This window comes from Watersipora subatra, chromosome 11, assembly GCF_963576615.1.
Source record: "Watersipora subatra chromosome 11, tzWatSuba1.1, whole genome shotgun sequence".
Lineage (NCBI taxonomy): Eukaryota > Metazoa > Bryozoa > Gymnolaemata > Cheilostomatida > Watersiporidae > Watersipora > Watersipora subatra.
In genome coordinates, this window is record NC_088718.1 from 8485163 (window position 1) to 8509018 (window position 23856).

The 23856-nt window shown below is 33.0% G+C and overlaps 1 protein-coding gene across 1 annotated transcript in view; it reads left to right on the forward strand.

The window, feature by feature from the left end:
- The window catches only part of LOC137408194 (uncharacterized), a 32556-nt gene extending 9219 nt beyond the window's left edge, over positions 1-23337 (forward strand). The window contains exons 4-22 of the mRNA XM_068094598.1: positions 717-813; positions 1033-1232; positions 3600-3794; positions 4104-4253; positions 5351-5602; positions 6244-6514; positions 8996-9273; positions 10161-10384; positions 11744-11905; positions 13309-13403; positions 14933-15044; positions 15650-15791; positions 16558-16742; positions 17171-17326; positions 17578-17714; positions 17979-18176; positions 18593-18742; positions 20579-20778; positions 22387-23337. Of these exons, the coding sequence (XP_067950699.1) occupies positions 717-813; positions 1033-1232; positions 3600-3794; positions 4104-4253; positions 5351-5602; positions 6244-6514; positions 8996-9273; positions 10161-10384; positions 11744-11905; positions 13309-13403; positions 14933-15044; positions 15650-15791; positions 16558-16742; positions 17171-17326; positions 17578-17714; positions 17979-18176; positions 18593-18742; positions 20579-20778; positions 22387-22769 (3587 nt within the window). The 3' untranslated portion in view covers positions 22770-23337. The remainder of the gene's footprint in view (positions 1-716; positions 814-1032; positions 1233-3599; positions 3795-4103; positions 4254-5350; positions 5603-6243; positions 6515-8995; positions 9274-10160; positions 10385-11743; positions 11906-13308; positions 13404-14932; positions 15045-15649; positions 15792-16557; positions 16743-17170; positions 17327-17577; positions 17715-17978; positions 18177-18592; positions 18743-20578; positions 20779-22386) is intronic.
- The last annotated feature ends 519 nt before the right edge of the window (positions 23338-23856 follow it).

Consider the following 23856-nt stretch of genomic DNA (forward strand, 5'->3'; position numbering starts at 1 on the left):
ATGCAACCGATTATAAAATGTGCCAACTCTAGCGCAATCTAATTAATTGCATCATATTTACTATATTGAATTACGTTGATATTGTTTTTAAATGTCGCTATATGTGGCTAAAAAATTCTCAAACTGCTGAAAACCCGCTCGCTAAAACAGTTTTTTCAGCCTATTGAAAGCGTCTTATCAACGATTTCGGTTTGCATAGACAGTTTTGAAAAATTATGTGAATTTTGGACAAATAGTTTTTTGTGTTTTTTGGGCATTTCATGATTTCTAACAAAACTTCTGAAATCTTCAGCTCGTGTGGCTGTACCTTAAATCCGCAATATTCAATGGCTGTTAAATAAATAGACAGCATATTTTTTTGTCGAATGACTCGTAACTAAAAAGTCTACAGATATGTAACATGATAACTGACTTGTGCACTTATTAGAGCTTATTGAAAACAGTTCAATAAGTTAAATTTAGAATTGTCTGCAACTGAAAACCGTAACATACATAATTCATACTAGAAGACTGTTCACAATAGTAACAGTTCAAAAGACCTAATTAATATTTCATTGAATTAATGATAATAAATTGCTTATTAATGTTAAATAAATTATGAGTTACCTGCCCACTTTATGCTAACACTTAAATAATATCAATTACTATAATTCTGCCGCAGTTGTGGTTGGTCACTTGGTAAGAGCAGATAACTTCAGAACTAAAATGTTTTGCAGAATATTGGACTGGCCTGCATTATGATGGCCAAGGATTGTTTTGGGATGGAGATCTCCCAACAAATCCTAAATTAAATATTCAGTGTGGAAACAAAAGGTAAGTGTACCTCAAGCTAACATTTTATGTCTGGTAAGCATTTAGCGCATATTCTGTCATGTGGCAGCAATGGTCAGATGATTGCTACAAGCTATTTATTACATGCTATCAATGACATTGCCGCTATCTTCAGTGTGTTGGTTTTAACTCAACTCAATTTCAACTCATCTCAATTGTTGTGACCTCTACAAAAGTACACAAAGATAACAACTTTTGCAGCCTTGTCAGAGAAAAAGGCAGTGCATGGTTCTGTGATGAACTTGAGCAGTGGGAGAATCCTGGGACAGATGTCTGCGTCGCTGCCAAATACAATTATGAAGAGGATGAGAAGGTGAAGTTGCTACTCAGGAACTGTAGCGAAAAGAAGGGAAGAATCTGTGCTGGGTATTTCACTTCAGAAACCTTTGCCCTAATGGAAGGTACAATATTATTGCACTTGCAACTTGCACAAAATCTTTGACAAAGATTTTATCAGAAATTAGATTTTTATATTATTTGCGATTGCTTTTGTTGTTTGAGGTAATATGATGCCAAGATGTTTCATGACTAAAATCAACAAAACATGATAACGGTTAAAATGCTCAGATCAAGCAAAAGTGGGAATATGAATTTTGTAGTTGAAAAGAGACAGACAGAATAGAGACACATAATGCTGCACCTTGAAAGCAATAGCTGATATCAATTATCTCAACAATAACATCTAGTGACATAATTTCGGCACATGTTTTTATCTGAGCATTTAACGACAATCAAGTTTTGTCAATTTCAATCTTGAAACATCCTGGCAGTCAAATTACCTCAAAACAGCAAAATCAATTGCACATGATAAAAAAATACTGATATTTTCTGACAAAATCTAATAAAACTTTGTTGCAAGTTCATCTTCGGGATTGACACTGTCTGAGTTCTCCCTTTAACACTAACGCATATGTATTGTTAACACTAACGCATATGTATTGTTAACACTAACTCATATGTATTGTTAACACTAACTCATATGTATTGTTAACACTAACGCATATGTATTGTTAACACTAACTCATATGTATTGTTAACACTAACGCATATGTATTGTTAACACTAACTCATATGTATTGTTAACACTAACTCATATGTATTGCTGATGCTATTGTAGAGGGTATATTTTGGAAAATGATAAAAAGCCTCTCGATTGTCATGTTTCATTGACAACTTATCTGATGTTTTGTCGTTTTACCCGTGTCTAGACCTCTTTTGACATCACTTAACTCTCTGCCACATCTTTGTATTGCATTTTGTGTTTTCCTTGGTCAAAAAGCGAAACACTACAAAACAGAAAGTCAGTTTTAGATCTAGAAAGATTTCCTCTTCGACGATTGCTCATGATCAAAATCAGATTGATATCCTGAAAAATGAATTTTGCTAAAATTCATAATAAATCGAAATATGTAGTTTATAGCTTTTCAGATGATAGACATTTTTAAAGTTAAGCGAAGAATAGCTGAGCTGTATTAAAACTGGCAACATAAACTGCAGATTTAAAAAACTATGCAGTGCAATTGCCTTTTTATTTTATAATTTGATTTGTTTATATTATAAACTTTTTATATATTTTTTATATATTTTGCATTATTTTTATTGGTTATTATTTCGTTTGTTTTACAAAAATATGGAAACATACTTTTATATGTCAACAAATTGTTTTACTATCTGTCTAATGCTGCAGTTACTTTGTGGTACAGCAGAATTGATTTTTCAAAAGCAACTTTTTTTTAAGAGCAATATCGTTTTGCCAGGCTTCATTTTCAAAATTGTCTAACAACAGTTTTACCAACCCAAATTCTTATCTATGCTGGTATGACGTCAGTCATTGATGTTTTTGTTTATCGTCCATTGTATCAAGCTATTGTTGACCAGGTTTATGTCATAAACAGAAGCTCTATATAGCGGTGATTGTGATTAATGGACAGCTAGCTAGGTCGTTCTTGACATAAACTCACTTTCTTTATTATCTCATATATAATTTAAGTATTTAAGAAGCTTATTATGAGAAGTTTATAATACACTTTGTCTGCTACTAAAAGTATTCTCAACAAATGTAATTTATTTATTGGGCACCAATTTCACCCTTTTCTGTGATTAACAATAAACTAAATATCAACTAAATATTAAATCGTTACTTTTACTCCAAAGGCCACCAATTTACTTTCACATTGTTAAATGTATACACATTTTTCATACATACTTTCCAAAAACGGATTTTGTCACTATGTGCAGATATCGCCGCGCTACGCCAAAACTAAATCAACAAGGCAAATGTCAGTTATATTTAATGATATTAATGTGTAGGGCATTTTTACACCTCTAGTTGTTTATATTACCGTAATTTATCCAATAAATGCTTGAACTGCAGATTTAATAACAAAAAAATGTTTATTTTAAACGGTCTCACAACTCTGATCGCCACAATATACCATGAAAAACTGCAAGACTTTATCGCTGTGTGACTTTTCTCAGAATGTTAACCACAGTATATTTCCAGATTCAGGTTTCAAATGGTATGTAGTTTTTGGTACATTTTTATTAATACAGTTGAACAATTTTGTATAAGAAGAAGGTTAGTAAATATGTACTAAATAAATTCTTATACAAACAAGATACAGACTCACATTCAAATGAGTTTGCTAGAAATAGCAAAATCAATTGGTTTAATATGATTGGTGTTCCTGAACATTACAAGAAGTTGCTGTTCAACAAATCAGAGTAAATTTAATGAATATAATCAATAATTACCACATATATTTTAGAAAGTCAGCGTTGTGAACCAGGATGGCTCTGGAATGCTTACACCGGACTCTGTATAAAAGTCTTTAACACTACCGTAACATACCAAGAAGGATGTGCTGCCGCTCCAAAAGATAGTTCTGCTACTTTCTTTAACATAGACCTGGCTGAAGGGCGGGCACTCTTTCAGAGCTTAGCAACACACCCATCCTTTCAACGTGAGAATAAATAAAACATTTATTTATTTAATGTTTTGACCTTCTGACTTTTTATTACTAAAAAGTCTGCTATGCATTGATGATGGATTGGAATTTTGTCCTTGTAAACACCTATTTCAAATCATAAACAGACTAGAAGCCAATCCAAAACCAACTCTCAGAGGAAACACAACTCCGACAAATTATCTTGGGATAAATGCCTCTTAAGACTATAGGTTGTTGCATATTTGGTTTTAATATTTTATACATTCACATACTATTATTAGCTACGTAATTAATTTTAATTATTGTGTTTAACATAATTGGTAGCTTACCAAGGAGTGACTCTCAGGGTTGGACCATGGCAAATGGAGGTTCAGTATGCTTTTGACAGCCAAATTTACCTAAAATCTCAAAGTTCCAGCGAGGCTGCCGAACACCTGCCACACATCTGTCAAATGCCGGAGAAACCCATATCAGGTAGTTATAATTTATTCTGGTTATTTTATGATCTATGGAATAGGGGTTTCTTTAATATTTTAGGTCAATGTTTGTAGTATGCTTAAATTAGTTGGCTTGAAGCAGAGATATGATACTACTCTATGAAACTATGATACTACTCTATGAAACTATGATACTACTCTATGAAACTATGATACTACTCTATCCTTTTAAAGAAATTTTACAAATTTTAGCTTTTTAAAGCTGGTTACTCCTGTTTATTAACTATACTGTTCAACGTATAACAGCCTTTGTTATTCTTGGCATAACACAATTACCACATTAACATGGTAAAATGTTACCATATTACCACCACAATAACACATTGCCATGTTAACACATTAATGTGTTAACATTTCAATGTTAACACATTAACACAGAAATGTTAATATGTTAACACAAATGTTTACATGTTAACACATTTTAATGTGTTAACACATAAATGTTAACATGTTAACACATTTCAACATGTTAACACATGTTTAAATTTTAAAAGTTTAACATGTTAACATGATAAAATTTTACATGTTTAAATGTTAATATGTTAATGTGGTAATACGTTATCTTTTACAATATAATAGAAACTATTTTTTCACAACAAATGAGTTCTAATGTTTTACAATGAAATAAGCAGTCAATAGCCAATCTAAATGCGTTTAAGCAATTCAAATCATCACATCCTTAAGTTTTCTGCATATTTTCTATCGTAGTTAATACTGTATTTATGTTCTTGTTAATGTTCTCTTGTTTCATTGCAAAAAGCAACTTTTTAACATGAATGTGTTTGACTATAAAACAATGTTATTTGATGGCTAGTTTTTATAGTATCTAGCAGATAGTAAATTGTAGTTTTTGTCAAACATACAAAAAATTATTTAACGTTAACGGACATTAAAAATTGTTTAACGTTGCTTTTTATCTATAGGCACCAAAATTATTGGTAAATACAATTTTTCTATGCTTGTTAGACTAAAATATAACTTAATGCTTTTTTCAATTACAGAGCATTGAATTTGTAACTGAGGTGACTTGAAACAACTTTTTACATTTATATTGTATTTATATTCTATTTATAGAATCGATGGATTTTTCAGTCAAGTTGATAGTAGATTCTAGTGGAGACAACTCTACTTTACGGTGTCTTGCTAACTCTGCTAAATTAGACTCATCTGTGCCTCACTCATTTCTCATACCAAATGGTGAGATCAAAACTGCAGTGTCTTTAGACTCACCTCTATCTTATGATCAGGGAGGGGATTACAGATGTATCGTTTATAATAGAGACACATCAGAATACAGCTATAGCCCAGTGACACATGTAAACCAAGGTGAGCAGTATAATGTTAATGTCAAACCTTTATATAACCTGATATATTTTTCATGTATCAAAACTATTGTAGGCTGAAACAAATATTCTTATAATAGTAAACTGTACATTTTTTAATTTGTTCTTGAGCTCAAAAATAGCGTTAATTAAATACTTTCATTAATTAGATATAGCATTAATACAAATAAATTATATAAAATGTGTCAAAATAAACTCATTAGATAAAAGTATTATATTTATTTTACATAATATAAAAATGTAAAATTTATTATATATAAAAATCTAAATTTTATATAAGAGCCAAGTTAACAAAATAGTCTTTGATAAAAATAAGTTCGTTTTATCATTTTACTTTAGTGGCATGTCTGCTTGTACTTCAGAAATTTAAGTTCCTCGACAAAGCTTATCATATCAAATCAGACCTTTCATCATGCAGCAGTTTTATAGCTATCTTATAATTTTTTTCATTATAACGGTGAAAAATTATGAAAGCCTCTAAAATTGGCCCTAAGTTTTTTCGGGTTACAAGCCTGAATTGTTTTTGCCACAAAGAGCTGCATTGCAGCCTTTTATTTCAGTGATTGTGTTATAGCTATATTTTACAGCATCCTTTTTATCTATTACATGATTGCTGTGCTGTAGGAGGAGCACTTTATTACGCAACAGTGCAGCTGCCTCTGAACTTGACTTACGAACAATGGCAAAGTATGGTGCGGTACTACCCAGAGCTCAACTCTAAATCAACCAGTCCTTACACTGTGTACGAAATATTATCTGAAGTGACATCCATCCTGCAAGAGTCCTTTGAAGTCTCAATAGCAGAAATAACTCAAGTTCCTCAGTGTGTTGCCTGTAGTTTGTCAAATCTCACTTCCGATGCCGAGATGAAAGTCCTTCGTCTGACAGATGTTAGGTATGAATTCAAAAAGCAACCCTTTTACTTTTATTGAGTACTTTAGGAGTTGTGTTAACATTGTTAATGGTGTGCTTTCATAAAGGCCGTTATGCTTGCAGCTAAGAATGATAAACAAATCAGATGCTTTAGCTGCTACTATTACTGCTACTAATATTACTACTACGACTATTACTACGACTACTATTACTTCTACTATTACTGCTGCTACTACTACTGCTGCTATTACTACTAATATTACTACTACTATTACTACTACTGCTACTATTACTACTACTATTACTAATACTACTGCTACTATTACTGGGGATCCTACCACACAAAGTTGTCGTCGGAACAGTCACTTTTAAAATCACTGTCGTCACTTTTAAAATCACAGTCGTCACTTTTAAAATCACTGTCACCTTTTTCAAGTTGGTAACCAAAACAATTTCTTTCTTCACATTCGTTATTTTAATGCAAATATTCATTCTGGTGGCACTGGGTTGCGTTAAAAACCTGAAACTTGCTCAGTTTGAACTTCTGCTAACCAAAAGCATAGCTCAACCAGCGACCTTCACAAACTTATTAGTGCTGTTTGAGAGCGTTGCTGATTACTCTGCGAAGAGTGACAGCCGTCTTAGGTTTTTAGGGCTACATTCCTTGTACTGAAAATAGACCGAGATTGTCTTTAATAATCACTGTCAGTCACAGACTTGGAAACGGATTTGCTGTCAATGTCGTGGCATTTCATTGCTGTTTACTTTAATTATTTGGCAGTCTATAAATGCTGGGCCAGATGCTCCAAACCAAAACTGGTGAAGTTTCAGTTGACTGTGATAATTAATGAAAAAATTAATAAGTTAGTAAAGGTACGGCTACACGTAACAAATTTTTTGTTGCTTTTAACCAAAATCACGAAATGATTGAAACACACAGAATTATTCTGCGCTGCTAAAATCGTGCTAGCGAGCACGATTCCAGCAACTTTTGCAATTAATATAGTTCAAGAGACGTATAATGACACACAATAAAAGTATAAGTGCAATTCAACATAGTACACACGATGCAACTGCTTAGATTGCGTTATTGTATGTATTTATTGTTTGGACGCTATTGCTACAAATTGTTTATTTTTTAATTATATTTTCTTTTTAGCAGCAAAAGTTTTGTGGTAGAAAATGTTGCCATCTTTAGCGCAATCAAGTCGGTTGCATCGTATTTACTATGGTGAATTTCCGTAATATTTTTTTTGCGTGTCGCATTATGTTCTCGGACTACATATATCTTAAAATTTGCTAGAGCTGTGCTCGCTCACCAACAATAGCGCAACTTAAACAGTTACATCGTGTGTTCTATGTTGAATTGCTTTCGTACATTTATTGTGTGTCGCGATACATGTCTTGGACTATACTAATTTCTAAAGCTGCTAGAATCGTGCTCGCTAATAATTTGTTTAATCTGTTAAAATCGTTTCGTTGACGAACTCGGTGGGCATGCACATCTCAAATAATTCTGTGAATTTTGACCGATTAATTCTGCGTTTTTCGTGATTTCGGCCAGAACTCGGAACTAACGAAAAATTCGTTACGTGTAGCCGTCGTACCTTTAGTAATCATATTTACACAATCATCGACACCTCGTCACCTACATTGATAAATGGTCGTCTTGTCTGTCACTTTTTAAATATCCCTGTCGTCGGGTGATCAGAATCGTCACAAAACATGGGAGGACCCCCATTACTACTACTAATATTACTACCACAACTACTACTATTGCTACTGAGACTACTACTTTTTCTACTGTTCTCATCGTTTTGATGGGAATCAACCTATAAGGGTTCTGAAGGTAACCAACTGCATAAAGCTTTGTTAAGCGAGTATTACATACTAGCAATCTCCGTGACACTAATCCTGACACTGGAACGCGAAACTGGCCTTTGCTAAACAAAAGTATACAAATACATGCAGCATATATTAGTAGTCTTTTATAGTTTTACACCGTTTTCAAGTGTTTGTTGAAACACTTGAAAACGGTTACTTGACTAGAACTATTACTTGACTAGAACTTATTTGTACTTGATTAGCTCCTGTCTGAGCTTGTTTACGACTTGTCTGTACTTGACTAATGCCCATTTGAACGTTGCTAAAACCTATTTGAACTTAATCAGTGCTTATTTGAACTTGACTAAAGCTTGTCTGTACTTGACTATGCTTGTTTGTGTTTGGCTAAAATTTGTTTGCGCTTGACTTGACTTGACTTGACTTGACTAGTGTCTCGCAAAATTAACTAGCACTTGAGTGTGTTTAACTACTTCTTATTAGCACATGTTCAGATATTGACTAATGAATTATTTATTCACTCTTTTATTGGTGCCCAAGCAAAGGAAAGAGACCAGGATTTAATATAGAAGAATACCGATTCGTAGAATATTGATAAATAGAACAAAACTACACAAGTTGCATAATTGGCTTATTCCATAAAATAAAAACTTGTTTGTAGGCCATCCAATGGATCCATTCTTGTGAAAGCAGATATTGTGTACTACACGACTAATGAAAATGGACTAAGAACAATCCTAGAGCAAGATTGGGATTTTCTCACCGCACACATCAGACGTGACTTGGCTGAGAGAAATTCACTGGGAGTTTTTGATGATATGACCTTTTTAGATTTTGATGGAAGCGAAATGGGAGTGAAATGGAACAGCAGCCAACTAGCAAATCGACTCACCACCATCACCACACTTCCTACTACAGTCCAAACCGTTGCTCCAACAGGTAATTGCTTTTATAGTCTAGGTTTATAGATAAAATGATTCTGGGACTAAATAATCAAACAAGCATATTTGCTCAACTGATCATAAAATATTTGACAATGACCGTGAATCGGCTTTTTCCTCTCATTTATTATTTGCCGACTATGTTCACAGTAAACCGATGGCATCGAGGAGGCAACTCCAATATGTTGGAAAAGATTGCAGCTGTCAAACTTTTCCGATTGCTCTCGAGCCACAACAGCCTGTGCAATGTACATAACTTCGGCGATGGTGATTGGCTGTTGAGGCTTGTTTGGTCTATGTTATCTTTCATGGCATTCGCTGCTGGACTAGAATGTCATCGTTTCCACGACTGCATTGTATTATGAAAATGGTATACCGCGGACTATTTAAAGATGTAAATGTAGAAGGGTTTATGATAGTGCTAGCATTGTTATCACAGGCAACCACCAAACTATTGAGTGATTAATCACAGCATAGAGTGAACTAGTGTGACTAGTGCTGCACGATAACACGATATAATTCGATATGACGATATATTCCAGAGGATGATTTTATATTTGGTCAGTTTTCAGCTCGATATGACTATCGAAGCCGATATTTTATCGAAATGTCGGCTGATTTTATTTTGCAAAATTGGAGTTGTCTATTATCTTTATTATAACGAGGGGATAACTCCTGTTTTTCAACCAATATCATCTCATATCGTTCATGTTAAAGCGAAACACTATATATAGAAAGAAGACAACTCCAATGTTCGATATTTTTCGATATTCGATATATTTTGAGACCAAATAATCGAATGTACATGCAAAGATATCGTGCAGCACTAAGTGTGACCAACCTTGAGGTGTAATATAATCATAATTCATGATACAATGTTTTTAGAGAAATGCAGCGAGACAAAGATGAACATAACTGAACTAGAAGCAACAGTTGAGTTTCCTGCTGCGCCTGAAGGCAGCGATTTTTCAACACCAACTCTTTGTCCAAACTCTGCGAGCAAACCTCTGGCCATGGGTAAATGTGAGAATGGCAGCTGGCATCTCATTAGTTCATGCATCATCGAGAATGTCACTGAAACTACCAAGGCCCTACTGAATATTGCACTGGTATACTCAACCGTTCTTTGTCCGCTAACCAAGTACTTGTTCCTTTAACCGTTCTTTGTCAGATGACCATTTACAACATCTGGAGTATTACAAATATTACAGTGTATCAGCTGCAAAAATGAAATAAGGCTCTAGATTAAGGGCTACAATATTGTAACACTGCTTCACTGTTATCAAAAACATTGTAAAAAGGGAAAGTGTAACATAATGATGTACTAAACCACCTGAGTTAGTGTTAACATAATGTATGTCATACTACACTCTGTGAGTTAGTGTTAAATTACCATATCTTACAGCATTCCATTAGTCAATGTACTTTAACATCTTAGATCTTACTTTGTTTCATTTGCAGCTTTATCTTCAATTTAAATTGAAAAAAAAATTTTGATTTGCATTTTTATAGTGCCCAACTATTTATTCTACGTATTTATGTATTTAACACTAGTTTTTGTTTGAGAAATCTTTATAGCTACTGTCCTGAACTGTATTTAACCATTTCTTTTAGTGTTTTAATTAGGCTGCCTATTTAATAATTAATGTTCAGTAAATGCTGTGACTCTTATTTGGAATCTGCAATATCAGCCAAATCAAAAGTATCGACTGAGTCAGCATTATTGTACGATAACATCTTAGATTCTACTATATTTTATTTGCAGCTTTATTTTTACTTAAAACAGAAAAAATTGATTTTTGATTTGCATTTTTATAGCGCCCAACTATTTATTTTATGTATATATGTATTTAACACTAGTTTTTGTTTGGTAAATCTTTATAGGTACTGTTTCAAGGATTTTAGCTAATCATTTTTTCAGTGTTTTAATTAGGCTTCCTACTTTATAATTAATGTTCAGTAAATGCTGTGACTCTTATTTGGAATCCCTAATATCAGACAAATCAGCTGATCGACTGAGTCAGCGATATCAGCCTATTATATATATGAAATTCAAAATTTTAGTGCTAGAGGCTGTTAGAGATTTAGCTCTGATTATTATAACCATATTCCAAGGTATGGAATCTGTTTTATTTATTATATGTAGGCCCTACTTGTGCTAGTGCATAGTTGAATAGAAGTCAGGCATTTATGTTTTTAATAGAGGTGCAAACGAGTGCCAGTACGCTTTTACTAATAGCAATAATTTCACACTGGTATGCTATTGAATTGCATGTTGTTATATGTTTCGTCATATACTAATAATAGTACTACTAATAATACTAATAATAATATATCATTTAAATCTTATTTCATTGTAGTTACTGCTTAATCTTCATTTTAAACTGAAAAAATTAATTTAAGATTTGCATTATAAAGTTTATTAAAATATTCTTATCTGAATATCATACCTTATTGGAATTTTATAGGAAACAGAGAACATTGTAGACAGTGCTTCTGCAATATCAGCTCTTAAGAAAACTGCAGACTTAATCAACTCAACACTTGATGCCAACGAGGTCTCCCTGGTCACTGACATTCTTGTCAACTCAGCCAATACTTCTATTGAGAATGTGACTGTGCTGAATGAGGTGATTTTGTTGTTTATTTAAATTGGTAACAGTGAAGAGCAACTAGATTATTTAACCATTTTAGGACAGCTGACTAACGTGACTTTATGAAGTACGTAATTTAGTTTTATAATTTATAATTATAAAATAACTAGGAAAATGTCCGATGTTGCGCGAGTATTAAAAAGAGCATATAAACAGTGGCAGATAATGTAGTTGTCATTGGCTAAGTTTTTTTACCCAATGAAATTGAGTAACCTAAGCTAGTAATGTAAGCTAGTCTAAATCTTTGCTATAACAAGAACCATGCTTTTAATTAAGCCTATAATTGTTACATTATGCATCATGATCTCCCATTCAACCATGATCTTTAAGCGTGCTAGTAGTAACCAATGGTATTTCCGGAAATGTTTTAAGCGTGCATGTTTTTATTGGTGTAATATATATGTACACAACTATTTTATAGTATGGCGAGTAGGCTGTGTAGTGCAGTAGATAGCGTGCCTGTCTGTGAAACCAGAGTTTTCGAGTTAAATCCCAGTGTGAAGCGGTTTTTTGTTTCTAAAACTTCATCGCTATAGCTGGACATACGATTGACGGACACACGCATTCATATATACTAGATAAATGTTTGGCATTGTCCAGGTAATAAAAAAGTCCTTGAACAGAAAATTAGTTTTATTATTTATGCATATTTATATATATATATTTTTTAATATCTATATATATATTTATATATAAACATTTATACGCATTCACATATATATATATACATATATTTATATATTTATCTATATATATTTATATATATTTATAAATAAATATTTATATATATATATATTTATATCTATAAACATCCTTGTTCGTCGTTTGAGTATCCAGGTATAGCGATAAAGTTTTAGGAACAAAAATGCACTTCGTACAGAATTTAAACTCGGAATCCAGGTCTGCACACAGGAATATTAAACCTCTAGACCATATAGCTACGTTGTTACACAATGGAGTAATTATACACATATTTATTACACCAGCCAATCTTTAAAGCCAATTGGTTCAAAGACTCACGTTTCAACTAGCACACTTGAAGATCATGATTGAAAAAGCCATTGAGCAATATTTTTTCTATCGTTGGCTTAAGTTATCGTATCGGCTCTTATTATAGTAATATTAACTAGCTTAAGTTACTCAAATTCATTGTGTGAAGAACTTTAATAACTAAAAATATTTGTATTATCACTATAATTATACTTTGATTTGTATTCTCATTATTATTTTTATTACACAAACATTTGTATTATCCATACAACACTGGGCATTTACCTAGTAACTAAATATCTGTTGTGTAATTACTCATGTGTGTTTGCTTTTGCTAGTCTTTAAAATTTAAATAGTTTTCCATGTACTTTAATGTTTTCTTTTTCTAGGTTTACACGCTCACCTTTGAGACGCTGGACAACTTGCTAGACACTGAGGAAGACACCTTTAAAGAGGCTCAAAATTCATCTAATACATCTGAAAGGTAATCATAAATATATACATTGTACATATATGCAGTGCACCCCTAGATTACGGTGTCCTTGTTTGACAGCTTTCTTTCTTTACAATGTGAAACACAATGTTTTTTTTACCTACGTTACTGCATTTTTTACTAAGTATATACAGGGTATACACAGCAATGTATATACCATATATGTTGCTGTATACAGTTATATATATATTGCTGAAATAAACAATTATCCCAAAGATGATTACTTGAGTCAAATTAAAAGAGTGATCAGCACGAAGTATGGAGCTAAAGCTATAAATAACTTGAAGAATAATTCGTACTTGCCTTTCAGCTGCTGTCAGTTTCAATGATACCGTCTTTCCTTTCATCAGGTTGTACTCTATTTACACTGGAGTACACTCTGATGAGATGATAGACTGCTTTTTTGAAACTAACTGGAGCTGAAAGCTACATTAAGTACAAGCTATTTTATAGTATAAAATATAATGAGTACATAGCTGTTGGTCAATTTCAGGTCCGTATTCCCTGGGGCGGCTGGCCGGCTGAGCCGACCCAACTTTTTATGAATTTTTGGTGGCTAAGTACAGTCAAACTCGGATAATTCACATTAGAGATAAAATTAAAAATTTTATCTCTTACACTTAGTTAACTCAAACGGATTTGTTTGGTCTGTTCCCATGCAATGATAAATTGCTTTAGATAATTTGACCTCAACATTATTAACTCACAGAATTATTTGCCCAGCAGCTATGGGGACGGTTTTTATCGCTGTGGAATATCACTTTATTCCAAGCCTTAGAGATAAACATCAACTTTTAGTAGTTCTTAGGCGGCATTATTATCATCATCGGCAAAATATTCTTGTTAACGACTTTTATAAAGGTTTGCAAAAGGTCAAGTTTTACTAAACATCTGCTTGGCAATGGTCCATCGAAAGTGTGGAAACCTTCGGATGAACTTTAAATAAAGTCGGCAAAATTGATCGTTGTTGAAGCGCTGAAAATAAAAAGATATCTTTTTTCTGAGCATATTACTTGCGGGCAAGTTTAGCTTATTTTAATCTGAAAGCGTCCTGCCAGTCAAATCACCTAAAACAAACCTTGAATAATAAAAATATATTTGTACTTTCCGATAAAACTATTAAAACTTTACAGGAGAGGCCTGGTTAAAACCCTATGTGAAAGAAACCTACTGGGGAAAGCTTACACCACCCCCTCCAAACCCCCCAGATGTTCATAACTAGTCGCCTAACATTTTTCGCCCCAACTTGCAACCAGGGAATACAGGCCTGGTCAATTTACCCATATGCTTTAACCAGATATGGGTCTGTTTTCATTAAGTGATAACTTCAAAAACCTAAGTCTCTTTATATTTTATTTTACAGTGTAATTCACTCTATACTTATTGTATTGAGTGTTTTTATTATTCCTCGGTAAACTGATGTTTTTGATAATAATTTATACACTGAGGACTAAAAAACAAGTTATATTTTATGAAAAGTGTTGGTGTTGCTTGCTGCTACATACTTTTAATGCTTTTAGAATAATATCAGTCCTCTATGATCTTATTCACAAACCCCTACCACTGGATGTGCTCAGCCAGTCAGAAAGTGGTGACATATTTGAAACAACCAAACCAAACATTGCGTTTAAGGTAAGTCCAAATTTGAAAAGAATAAACAAAAGGAAAGTACTAGTTTTAGAATTTGCTAAAAATTTATTTAAAGTACAGGTTTAGAAAATATAAAAGGTCAAAACATAGTGAGAAGGAAAACTATTACTGAGAGATATTACTATAATAATTAGTTAATCTAATATTTGGTGGAGTGATTATATTATAATCTATTGTTTTAGAGAATGTCAGTTTTGACCTAAGTTAAGTCATGAATATAAATTGAATATTGGATAGCTCTGAAATCTTAAAGGTTTTACGTTTTAGGTACAACAATTTAGATAATGGTCAGCTGCTCGATACATGGTCACCATCTCAGTAGTTGATCACTGTTCTTTTTCTGAAGTGATTTGTGTTAGTGAGATGCCGTCTTTACCTGCATAACTTTTTACCGCAGCATCACATCATAGTTCATGGTACTGTTGCAGTTTCAATTCATTTGCGCAGCTTGCATTGAATGTGCTCAAGTTGGACAAGTCTAAAACAACATAACATAAAAATTTCTGGTGTTGAGAAAAGAATGAAAACTAAGCTTCATTGTTAAAAATCACAAAATAATCTACTGATATCATCATGCATATTTCCAGTTGTCTACAAATGACTCTCTCATTGGAGTTGTCTCATTTACTGAGGACATAACTCCAGAAAGTATAGACTATGTCAACCTCAAAGAGACCCAGGGTATAATGGGTGGTGAAGCTTTGGCTAGTCTAATGTTAGAAGGTTTAGGTAAGTTCCAACTCACCAACATGTATGTATACTGTACTGTGTACTCAAACTTTTTATAACGCTGATCTCACAGGCATTGATAGACCACCAGTATGGGTTGATGCTCTATCATTTTATATTTAATTTGATTCGAAAAATCAAGTGGCTAAGTTTTGTTTTTTTTGTTTGCAAGAAATATTAAAATACTGTAATTTTAATCTACTGTTCATTATTATATCAACATTTCCTTTATTGATACAGTTAAGTTCAGACGACTACAGCAAATTGTAACTTTGATTACTAAATTTTATTTATGATAAGTTTATTTACGTAAAAGAAGTTTGGTTGTTGATGATTTGTCTTTGATATTACACTTAGATGGACAACTAATGTTTGACCTAAATAGCTACTAATTAACATTGATTGTTAGTAATTAACCTAAGTAGTTACTAATTGACCTAAATACAGCCTAGACGAATATACATAGCCATTTATATAGCCATATATAAATGGCTATATAGCCATATATAGCTATATATATATAGCCATTTACCAATTGACTTGAATAGCTACAAAGTGACCTAGATAGTTAATAATTGGCTTAAGTATTTATTGACCTAGATGGCTGTTGATTGACCTTCATAGCTAGCGATTAACTTAGATTATCACTGTTGGCTCTCAATATTACTTCAATATAATGAAGACTTACTAAACTCCCTGCATATTCATGGACTTGGCTATAACTTACCTTAATGCTAGCTTACCTAGATATTTTTGTATATGCTAGGCAAATTAGGAGATGGCAAGAGAAGGGCATTTGTGACATACAAAGATGATAAACTTCATAAAGCTGTGGGAACAGGAGTGAAATCAGCAGGGCGGATACTCTCTGCTACAATCACTGAACTAAATGGAGATGCAATGAAACTGAGAGAAATTCCTGGTTTGGTCAGAATTCTCTACCCTTACGGTGTAAGTACTGTAGTGGGTATTTTAAGTTGAGTTTCCTGAACTGCCACTTGTGCTTTCATGGCTGTTAAACTTGTCTAAAATTAGCAAAGGTTAGTCATATTTATGTAGTTAGATATATCTGTGTGCAAGTGAGTCATTACTGATGTGACTCAGACTTTGTGTACGCGCCCATCTAGTTTACAAACTGAAACTAAAAAATCACATGTAGTTTCAGTAAGACGGAACAAAGATTGAAAATATAGTAAAGTAACTGCTTAAACATAGATTTAGCCATTAATACATTTTTTCACCAAACAAAACTACAAAAATAAAAAGTTGACTTATGTATCATTTGTCTGTTTAGTGTAGCCTTTGTTTGCTGGCCTAAAGTGCAGGTTGTCTCACAGTGATCTCAACTCAGCCTGAATGTTAAAGGTGTTTATTTAAAGGCAGAGGACATCAATTCTACAGCTGGTACTTTGGCCTGTGGATACTGGAAACCCGAGACTTCTGAGTGGTCAACCGCTGGGTGTTCTCTAAAGAAATTCAACCAAACTGGTATCACCTGTGTCTGCGACCACCTGACTGATTTCTCAGCTATATTCGTAAGTTGAAACAGGAAGCAACATTTCAAAGCAGTTATTTTTTCATTTTTACTTGTCAAATTTTGATATGTAGCTGAACACTATATATTTTTTATAATTTTCTTTGGTGATTCAATCTTTTTGTTTTTCTTATGTCTTTTTTAGTTCCACATTTAGTGGATAAGTTAGTTACACAAACAAGGTAGCCAAACAACTGCTTCCAAAAAAATTGTTTCTCTACATTTGCTCTAAAGATACTGTCTTTATTTTAGCAAACTCATGTGGCAGTTAATAAGAGCAACCCTTCCATTCAGATATATCAAGATGTCTTAGAAACTGTAACTTACGTAGGCCTAGTCACATCCAACATCTGCCTTCTCTGCGTCATCTCAACCTTCATCATGTTCAAGTAGGTTGCTATCAAAATACATAGAAACAAGGTAGTACTTCTAAAATGTAATTAAATTATAGTGAATGGGTTTAAAAAAAACTGCTCATAAGCTTTGTTTAAACAGACCAGTTTGCAATTCTCATCAAAATAACGTGTGCTTCCATTTGTCATAGTTGACATAGTTTACAATACATTGTTGTTATTTGTATTGAATTGCTATTAAAATATAATTACTGCTCTATAGAAACATTTTCTTCATTACAAATTTGTTATATTTTGCAGGACACTTCGAAAAACGAACTCTCAAAAAGTTCTGGTCTGCCTCTCTATTTCTATATTGGGACTGAATATATCGTTTCTCATCGGGAGCCAGTTGACTAAGCACAAGATACCATGCACTGTAGTGTCTGTATGCATTCACTACTTCCTATTGTCAGTGTTTGCTTGGATGTGTGTGCAAGGAGTCCTCCAGTATCTCAAGTGAGTAGATGCATAATGTATAGTTAGAGAAAGCATTTTCATGGTAGGTTACATATAGTAGGCTTTTATAAAACCAAAAATCGAAATGAGTACATGACCTTCTGTCTTTCACTTATGTATGATTATTGCATCTGGAACATGAAGCTTTTTATCATGTTATTGACCCTTTGCAAATGTGTCAATTATATATATATATATATATATATATATATATATATATATATATATATATATATATATATATACCTTGTAGTCATTGTTTATTTTTTTCTCAATTTATTTGCTCTGCACAAAAACACATCTCATGATATGAAGTTTAAAAAGTAGAATGGTAAATGTTGCATATGTTAAATTAAAACAAGCCTAATTCTACCATAAAAAGCATTAACTATGTAAACAGTGTTTTGTTTGACTAGGTTTGTGAAAGTCATCGGTGTCTACATCCCGAGATTCATGCGAAAGGCTACTATTCCTGCAGTTCTTGGTCCAGCGCTTATAGTGACTGTGACCTTGATTGTATCGTCCGTCACAGGTGGTGACTATTACTTTCCGGGTAGAGCAGACCTGTGAGTATCCGGTGGTTTCTTATTTGTATGTGAGAAAATAATAGCTACTAGAAATTCCACTGTCATACAGCCCATGACCAAAGTGATAATGGAAAAAAGAAAGGGTACTGTTGGTTGTTGAAAAAGTAGTTCTCAGCAGGAATTAACAGAGTATAGTGTAAATGAGACTTGTTTGAGATGATAAAAAATAAATTTGAGGGAGCACGACTCTAAAAAGGTGCAACTAACAATGTATTTTGGAGGTAAAGTTGGGTTGAAACCAGATATACGAGTAATTGGTTAATTGTTGATATTACAATATCTGTTATAAGTATACAGTATCTGTTAAAGGTCGTGCAATCTAGTCTCCTCTCTTTTGCTTATGTAAGATTTGGTCGTTAATAGCTAATCGAGTGATGCGCTCCCTAGCGAAGTTGTTAACAAGTAAGTCATTGATGTTTTGAACTCGCGAGGGAGAGCAACAAACAATATTCCAGCGGTCATTTCGTGGTGGCCTATATCAATGACAGCTTTAGCCATAGTAGGACCTTGACTCTTGTGTATTGTCAAACCCCATGCTAGATCGAGAGGAATGCCTCGTCATAAAGGGGCATTGCAGTTCGGCCCTAGCTTGTACATAAATTGTAAAGAATTCCGTCTAACGTTTTAAATAATTTAATGAATCCTTCGGTTATTGGACAAAAAAACATAGGCTGATAAACTGTGTACCACAATTTCGTACCTGTAAATCAGTCTACGCCTTAAATGGTCTACGTTTATCACAGAAACCTTCGAATAAAGTTGATTACAAGTAAACAAGGCCATAGACGGGTGAAATTAGCATGATTTTCTCGTGAAATGCGCACTGCTAAATAGTTCTTTCTGTCGCCCGGCTTTATTGGCGTATCGTAGGCCAGTCTTAACTTTTATTAAACCAAGCTTTTCAAGCGTTTTGTGGCGATTTTCGGCCAAATAGATCTGTCTATTTGTGTATAATCCGTTCAGATGGGTAAGTTTTAAGAGACTGTCGACAATTTACAAAGACTTGGTAACATATTTAAGTAGGCTTATGTGTTTTGTATCGTTATTATACTTTAATGACTCCAAAATGATGGTTAAATTTGTTGATGAGATTTCGAGACAAGGGTTTGCAACTTTGTTGATGAATAATTTTCGTAAGTTGTGTGTCGCTCCCGCTCGTTTGGTCGTGGGAAAATAGATAAAACACTGATTTTGGTTTGGCATATCTTTATAACTAATGTCCAGGATTTTACTTAGTCATATCTTTTGGTGTTTTAGTTAAGCTTTCTATTTGTTAATTAATGTTCAATAATTGCTGTGACTCATATGTTGGAATATCTAACATCTGCCAAATCAGCCGAATCGGCCAGAATCTGCCATTTTTATCGTATGTACATGTAAGAAAGCCCTGATGAAGAGGGAAAGAGGATCGGTAGTAAAGTCAATCAGATACAGAGATCTGATTGTATCATTGAAGTATATAACTAATATGAATATGTAGTATACATGTATACCTGATTATATCAATGAAATATGATACATAAGAAATTATACAGTCGTACTCAATGGTTTGGAGACTATATTATATCCGTAATAAATGAATTTGTGAGAATGCACAGTTAAAGAGAATAAGTCAGGTAGTGTTGTCTTGAATATGGATGCAAACAAGTGCCAGTGCTCTTTTCACTATAATGCATTTACTATTTCCTAGCTGTTCCACCCTTTTGAACAAACATTTAACCTCCTTAGCTAGGGGATTCATTATGTCTTTTTTAAAACAAGTTGATGATTTCATGTTGGTGATGATTGATTCTGATGATGACATCCGTATTTTAGGTGCTGGATGAGAATGGACATGATATACTATGCCGTTTTTATTCCTATTGGAGCTGTTCTCATCATCAACATTGCTATCTTTGTGCGAGTCCTTGTGGCATTTGTATCCTCTAGAAAAAGGATGTCGGCCTTGTCTGCCACCAATAGACCCACAGCCATCCTCCATCTCAAGGCTTCTGTAGCTATATTTATAGTATTAGGTGAGTCGTTGATAGAACTGGTTTTTCCGAAGTGTAATAGCTGGTTTTTAGAATAGCTTGTCAATAAAAAAGTCTGCTACTGAACTAACAAAGGATGTAGAAATGATGCAAGTACTGATTAGTTAGATCTCCACAGCATTCAAGTGCTGACCTCATTTATCATGGTGTAATATAGACAATGATCATTGACAAAATTGTGTAGCTGTCTGAGAGAGTAAAGCATGTTTTGATGAAAAAATGGTCACTTGAAATTGTTAATGCGTGATGGCTAGCGTATGCATCAAAATTTCAAATAAATCTTTAGTATGGTAAAACCCTGTGTAACTTTAAATTTAATTAAAAAATCGTTAAATTACAAAATTTTCAACACAAATTAAGTACCTTTAAAGTATATTAAGTTGTGAACAGTTCAAAATCAGTTGTTTCAAGTTTTACGGCATGCTTCATTTGTATTGAAAATTAGAGCTGTGAAATTATTGTCCCGAGTTGTTTTTGTATAAAAACAAACTGAACTAAAAATATTATGACAGCTACAAACAAAAGTTATTTAACCAATTTGTTAAAGGCCCTTACTATGTGATCAAAATTTATACAGTTTGTAACTTTTATTATTTACTTTGATACTTTGGTAGTTAAGTAGAAGTAAAATTGCAATATTTGTTTGGTAGTAAATTTAAATGAGTTTAATAATAATAAATACAAATTTAAATAACAGTAAAGTTGAAACTTGAATTACAATCGCCTTGAAATCCCTACATTTTTAATGTGTAATACAAAAATTGAGAAAAGTTGAAGAATTTTTAATGAAAAATATCTGATGTTTCCTTTATAAATCAAGTCAGCGCAAGCCTGCACAGTTTAGTTTTACAAAGTTGGATTAGTAGTGAAATTTTTAATTTTAATTTTAAATTTGTAGACCATAAAACAACAAGTATCGGTGAAAGTCTCGGTAAAAAAGAAAGCAGTGCTTTCCATAAAATTTAACGAAACAGAAATTATGATGCAGCATGAACATCTATTTTAAAATAAAATCTTAAAATATTCTATCATGCTGTTGAGTAAGTTTTTGTGATGAAAAAATAAATGAGCAAATGTTAGAGGTAAGCGGCAATAAACAAAAGCAACTTGAGTAATTAAAGGAAAAAGTACTTACCATAAAACAAAAAACAAACTGTGTATATTTCATTTTTACATAATTCCAACTGAAGTATCTTTGTACTCATAGCACCAACTTATTCCTGTCTTTCTCCTGCCTACCTCAGTTGTGTGTTAAAAACTTAACAAAAATGTAACAGTTAATATTACTTTAATAATTTAAATTCTTACGTAAAACTTGGGTAATGTAAATAAAGTATTCAATGCCTGGCTAACGTTGCAAAATTTCATGTAAGAAACAACACTTGGGGACACCTGCTTTGAGCATGCTGTAAAATATAAGGGATCTAACTAATATGGTTTTAATATTATTAATTGAAGAAAAACTTGACATATGTTAGCAACCTTGGTTTGTACCAACATTGTGACTTAAGCAAACTTTAGTTTTCAAGGTTCTAAAAATTATGAACACATAATCTGCAAAAGTGTGACACAGTTTTTGTTCAATTTTAGGTCTCACCTGGCTGTTTGGATTTCTCTCGATTATCAGAGGAGATGCTTCACAAGTGTTTCAGTTTCTATTCTGCACTTTAAATGCTTTCCAAGGCTTCTTGATATTTGTATTCCATCACATTCGGGAACCGAAAGTACAGGCCGCTTGGGCACAACTTTTTAAAGGCTGTCAGGTGCGGAGGAAAGCTTCATTCAGTCGCAAACCACATGAGAAGGAAGTTGAGAACCAAGTATCATCTAAGTTGGTCAGCGATTCTGACAGAGATAGAACTGAAAGCAGTAACAGTACAGAGAGCAGCGATGTGACAGATTCATTTATCTCTTCAACCCCTCCTAAATATTCCAGAGAGAGTAGCAAAAGTTTTTCACTACTTTGCCTTTGATCTCTCCATTTAAGCAAATAATAATAAAAATTATATATCTTCTATTTTAAACTTTTATTTAAAGAGCTTTACACTTCAAATGTATTACATTTTTAATATTTTTATTGAAATATTTTAAATTCTATGCAACGCTATAAATAATTACACTGTACAGGAAAGGGTACATTGTTGTTTCTATTCATGGATTTGCTGGAAAGGTCTGTGGGTTAAATTTGTTTGTTATACATTCTTGCATAAGTTATACACATTTGCTGTACAATATTTAGGCTTTTGCCATAATTATGTAATTAAATGTGACTCTCTTTGTTTTTTAGCTCGTTGCTAGATTTTGTCAGTGTTTTTAGGTTGTAACACGTGACTTCCTGTGATAATATGTGAGAAGCTATTAGCAAAACGCACTGATTTCACAAACATCTATATCAATTACTCAACTTAACCATTGTGTAACTGGGTTTTTCGCTTTATTTAAACTTTTGTGCAATTTTCTAAGTTAAATATTTACTCATAACTTACCTTGACCTAACTCAATGTGTTTGTATGTCAGTAAAATATATTTGCATTGCTCATAGTCACTAGGGAAAATATTTTAAACCCTTTGCTAAACAGATGTGTTTAACAAGATGACTTAGCCAGTATGAAAATGACCAACTTTAAAGCTCTATTTTAAAACAACACTTAGGCAAGTATTTAAAGATGTAGAAAAGGAAAGCAATGCATACTCTGTAATAGATGGTTTTTACAGAACAGCTATGAAAGTTCTATCGCTTCGGCTTTTTGGTCTCATAAAAATAATAGGGACACGATCAGACAACTCTAAGTCTAAGCTGAGTTTTTTCTTGCAGAAAGTCTTCAAGAAAACTGAAAGGTAACCAAGCATAATAAAAGGTTGAATGACTTAGACTTTGATACAAACTGAAGTCATACAACCTGTAAAATTTTGAAAATTGGTCTGATGATAAATACAAAAATCTTCATTTTGGTATTTTGCAGTCGGTATGAAAAATGTGCACCCAGCTTTAATAGAAACACACACGATAACTCTCAGTGTTTTTTCAAGCCACCTGACAATCTTTCGTAGCCCACTGGA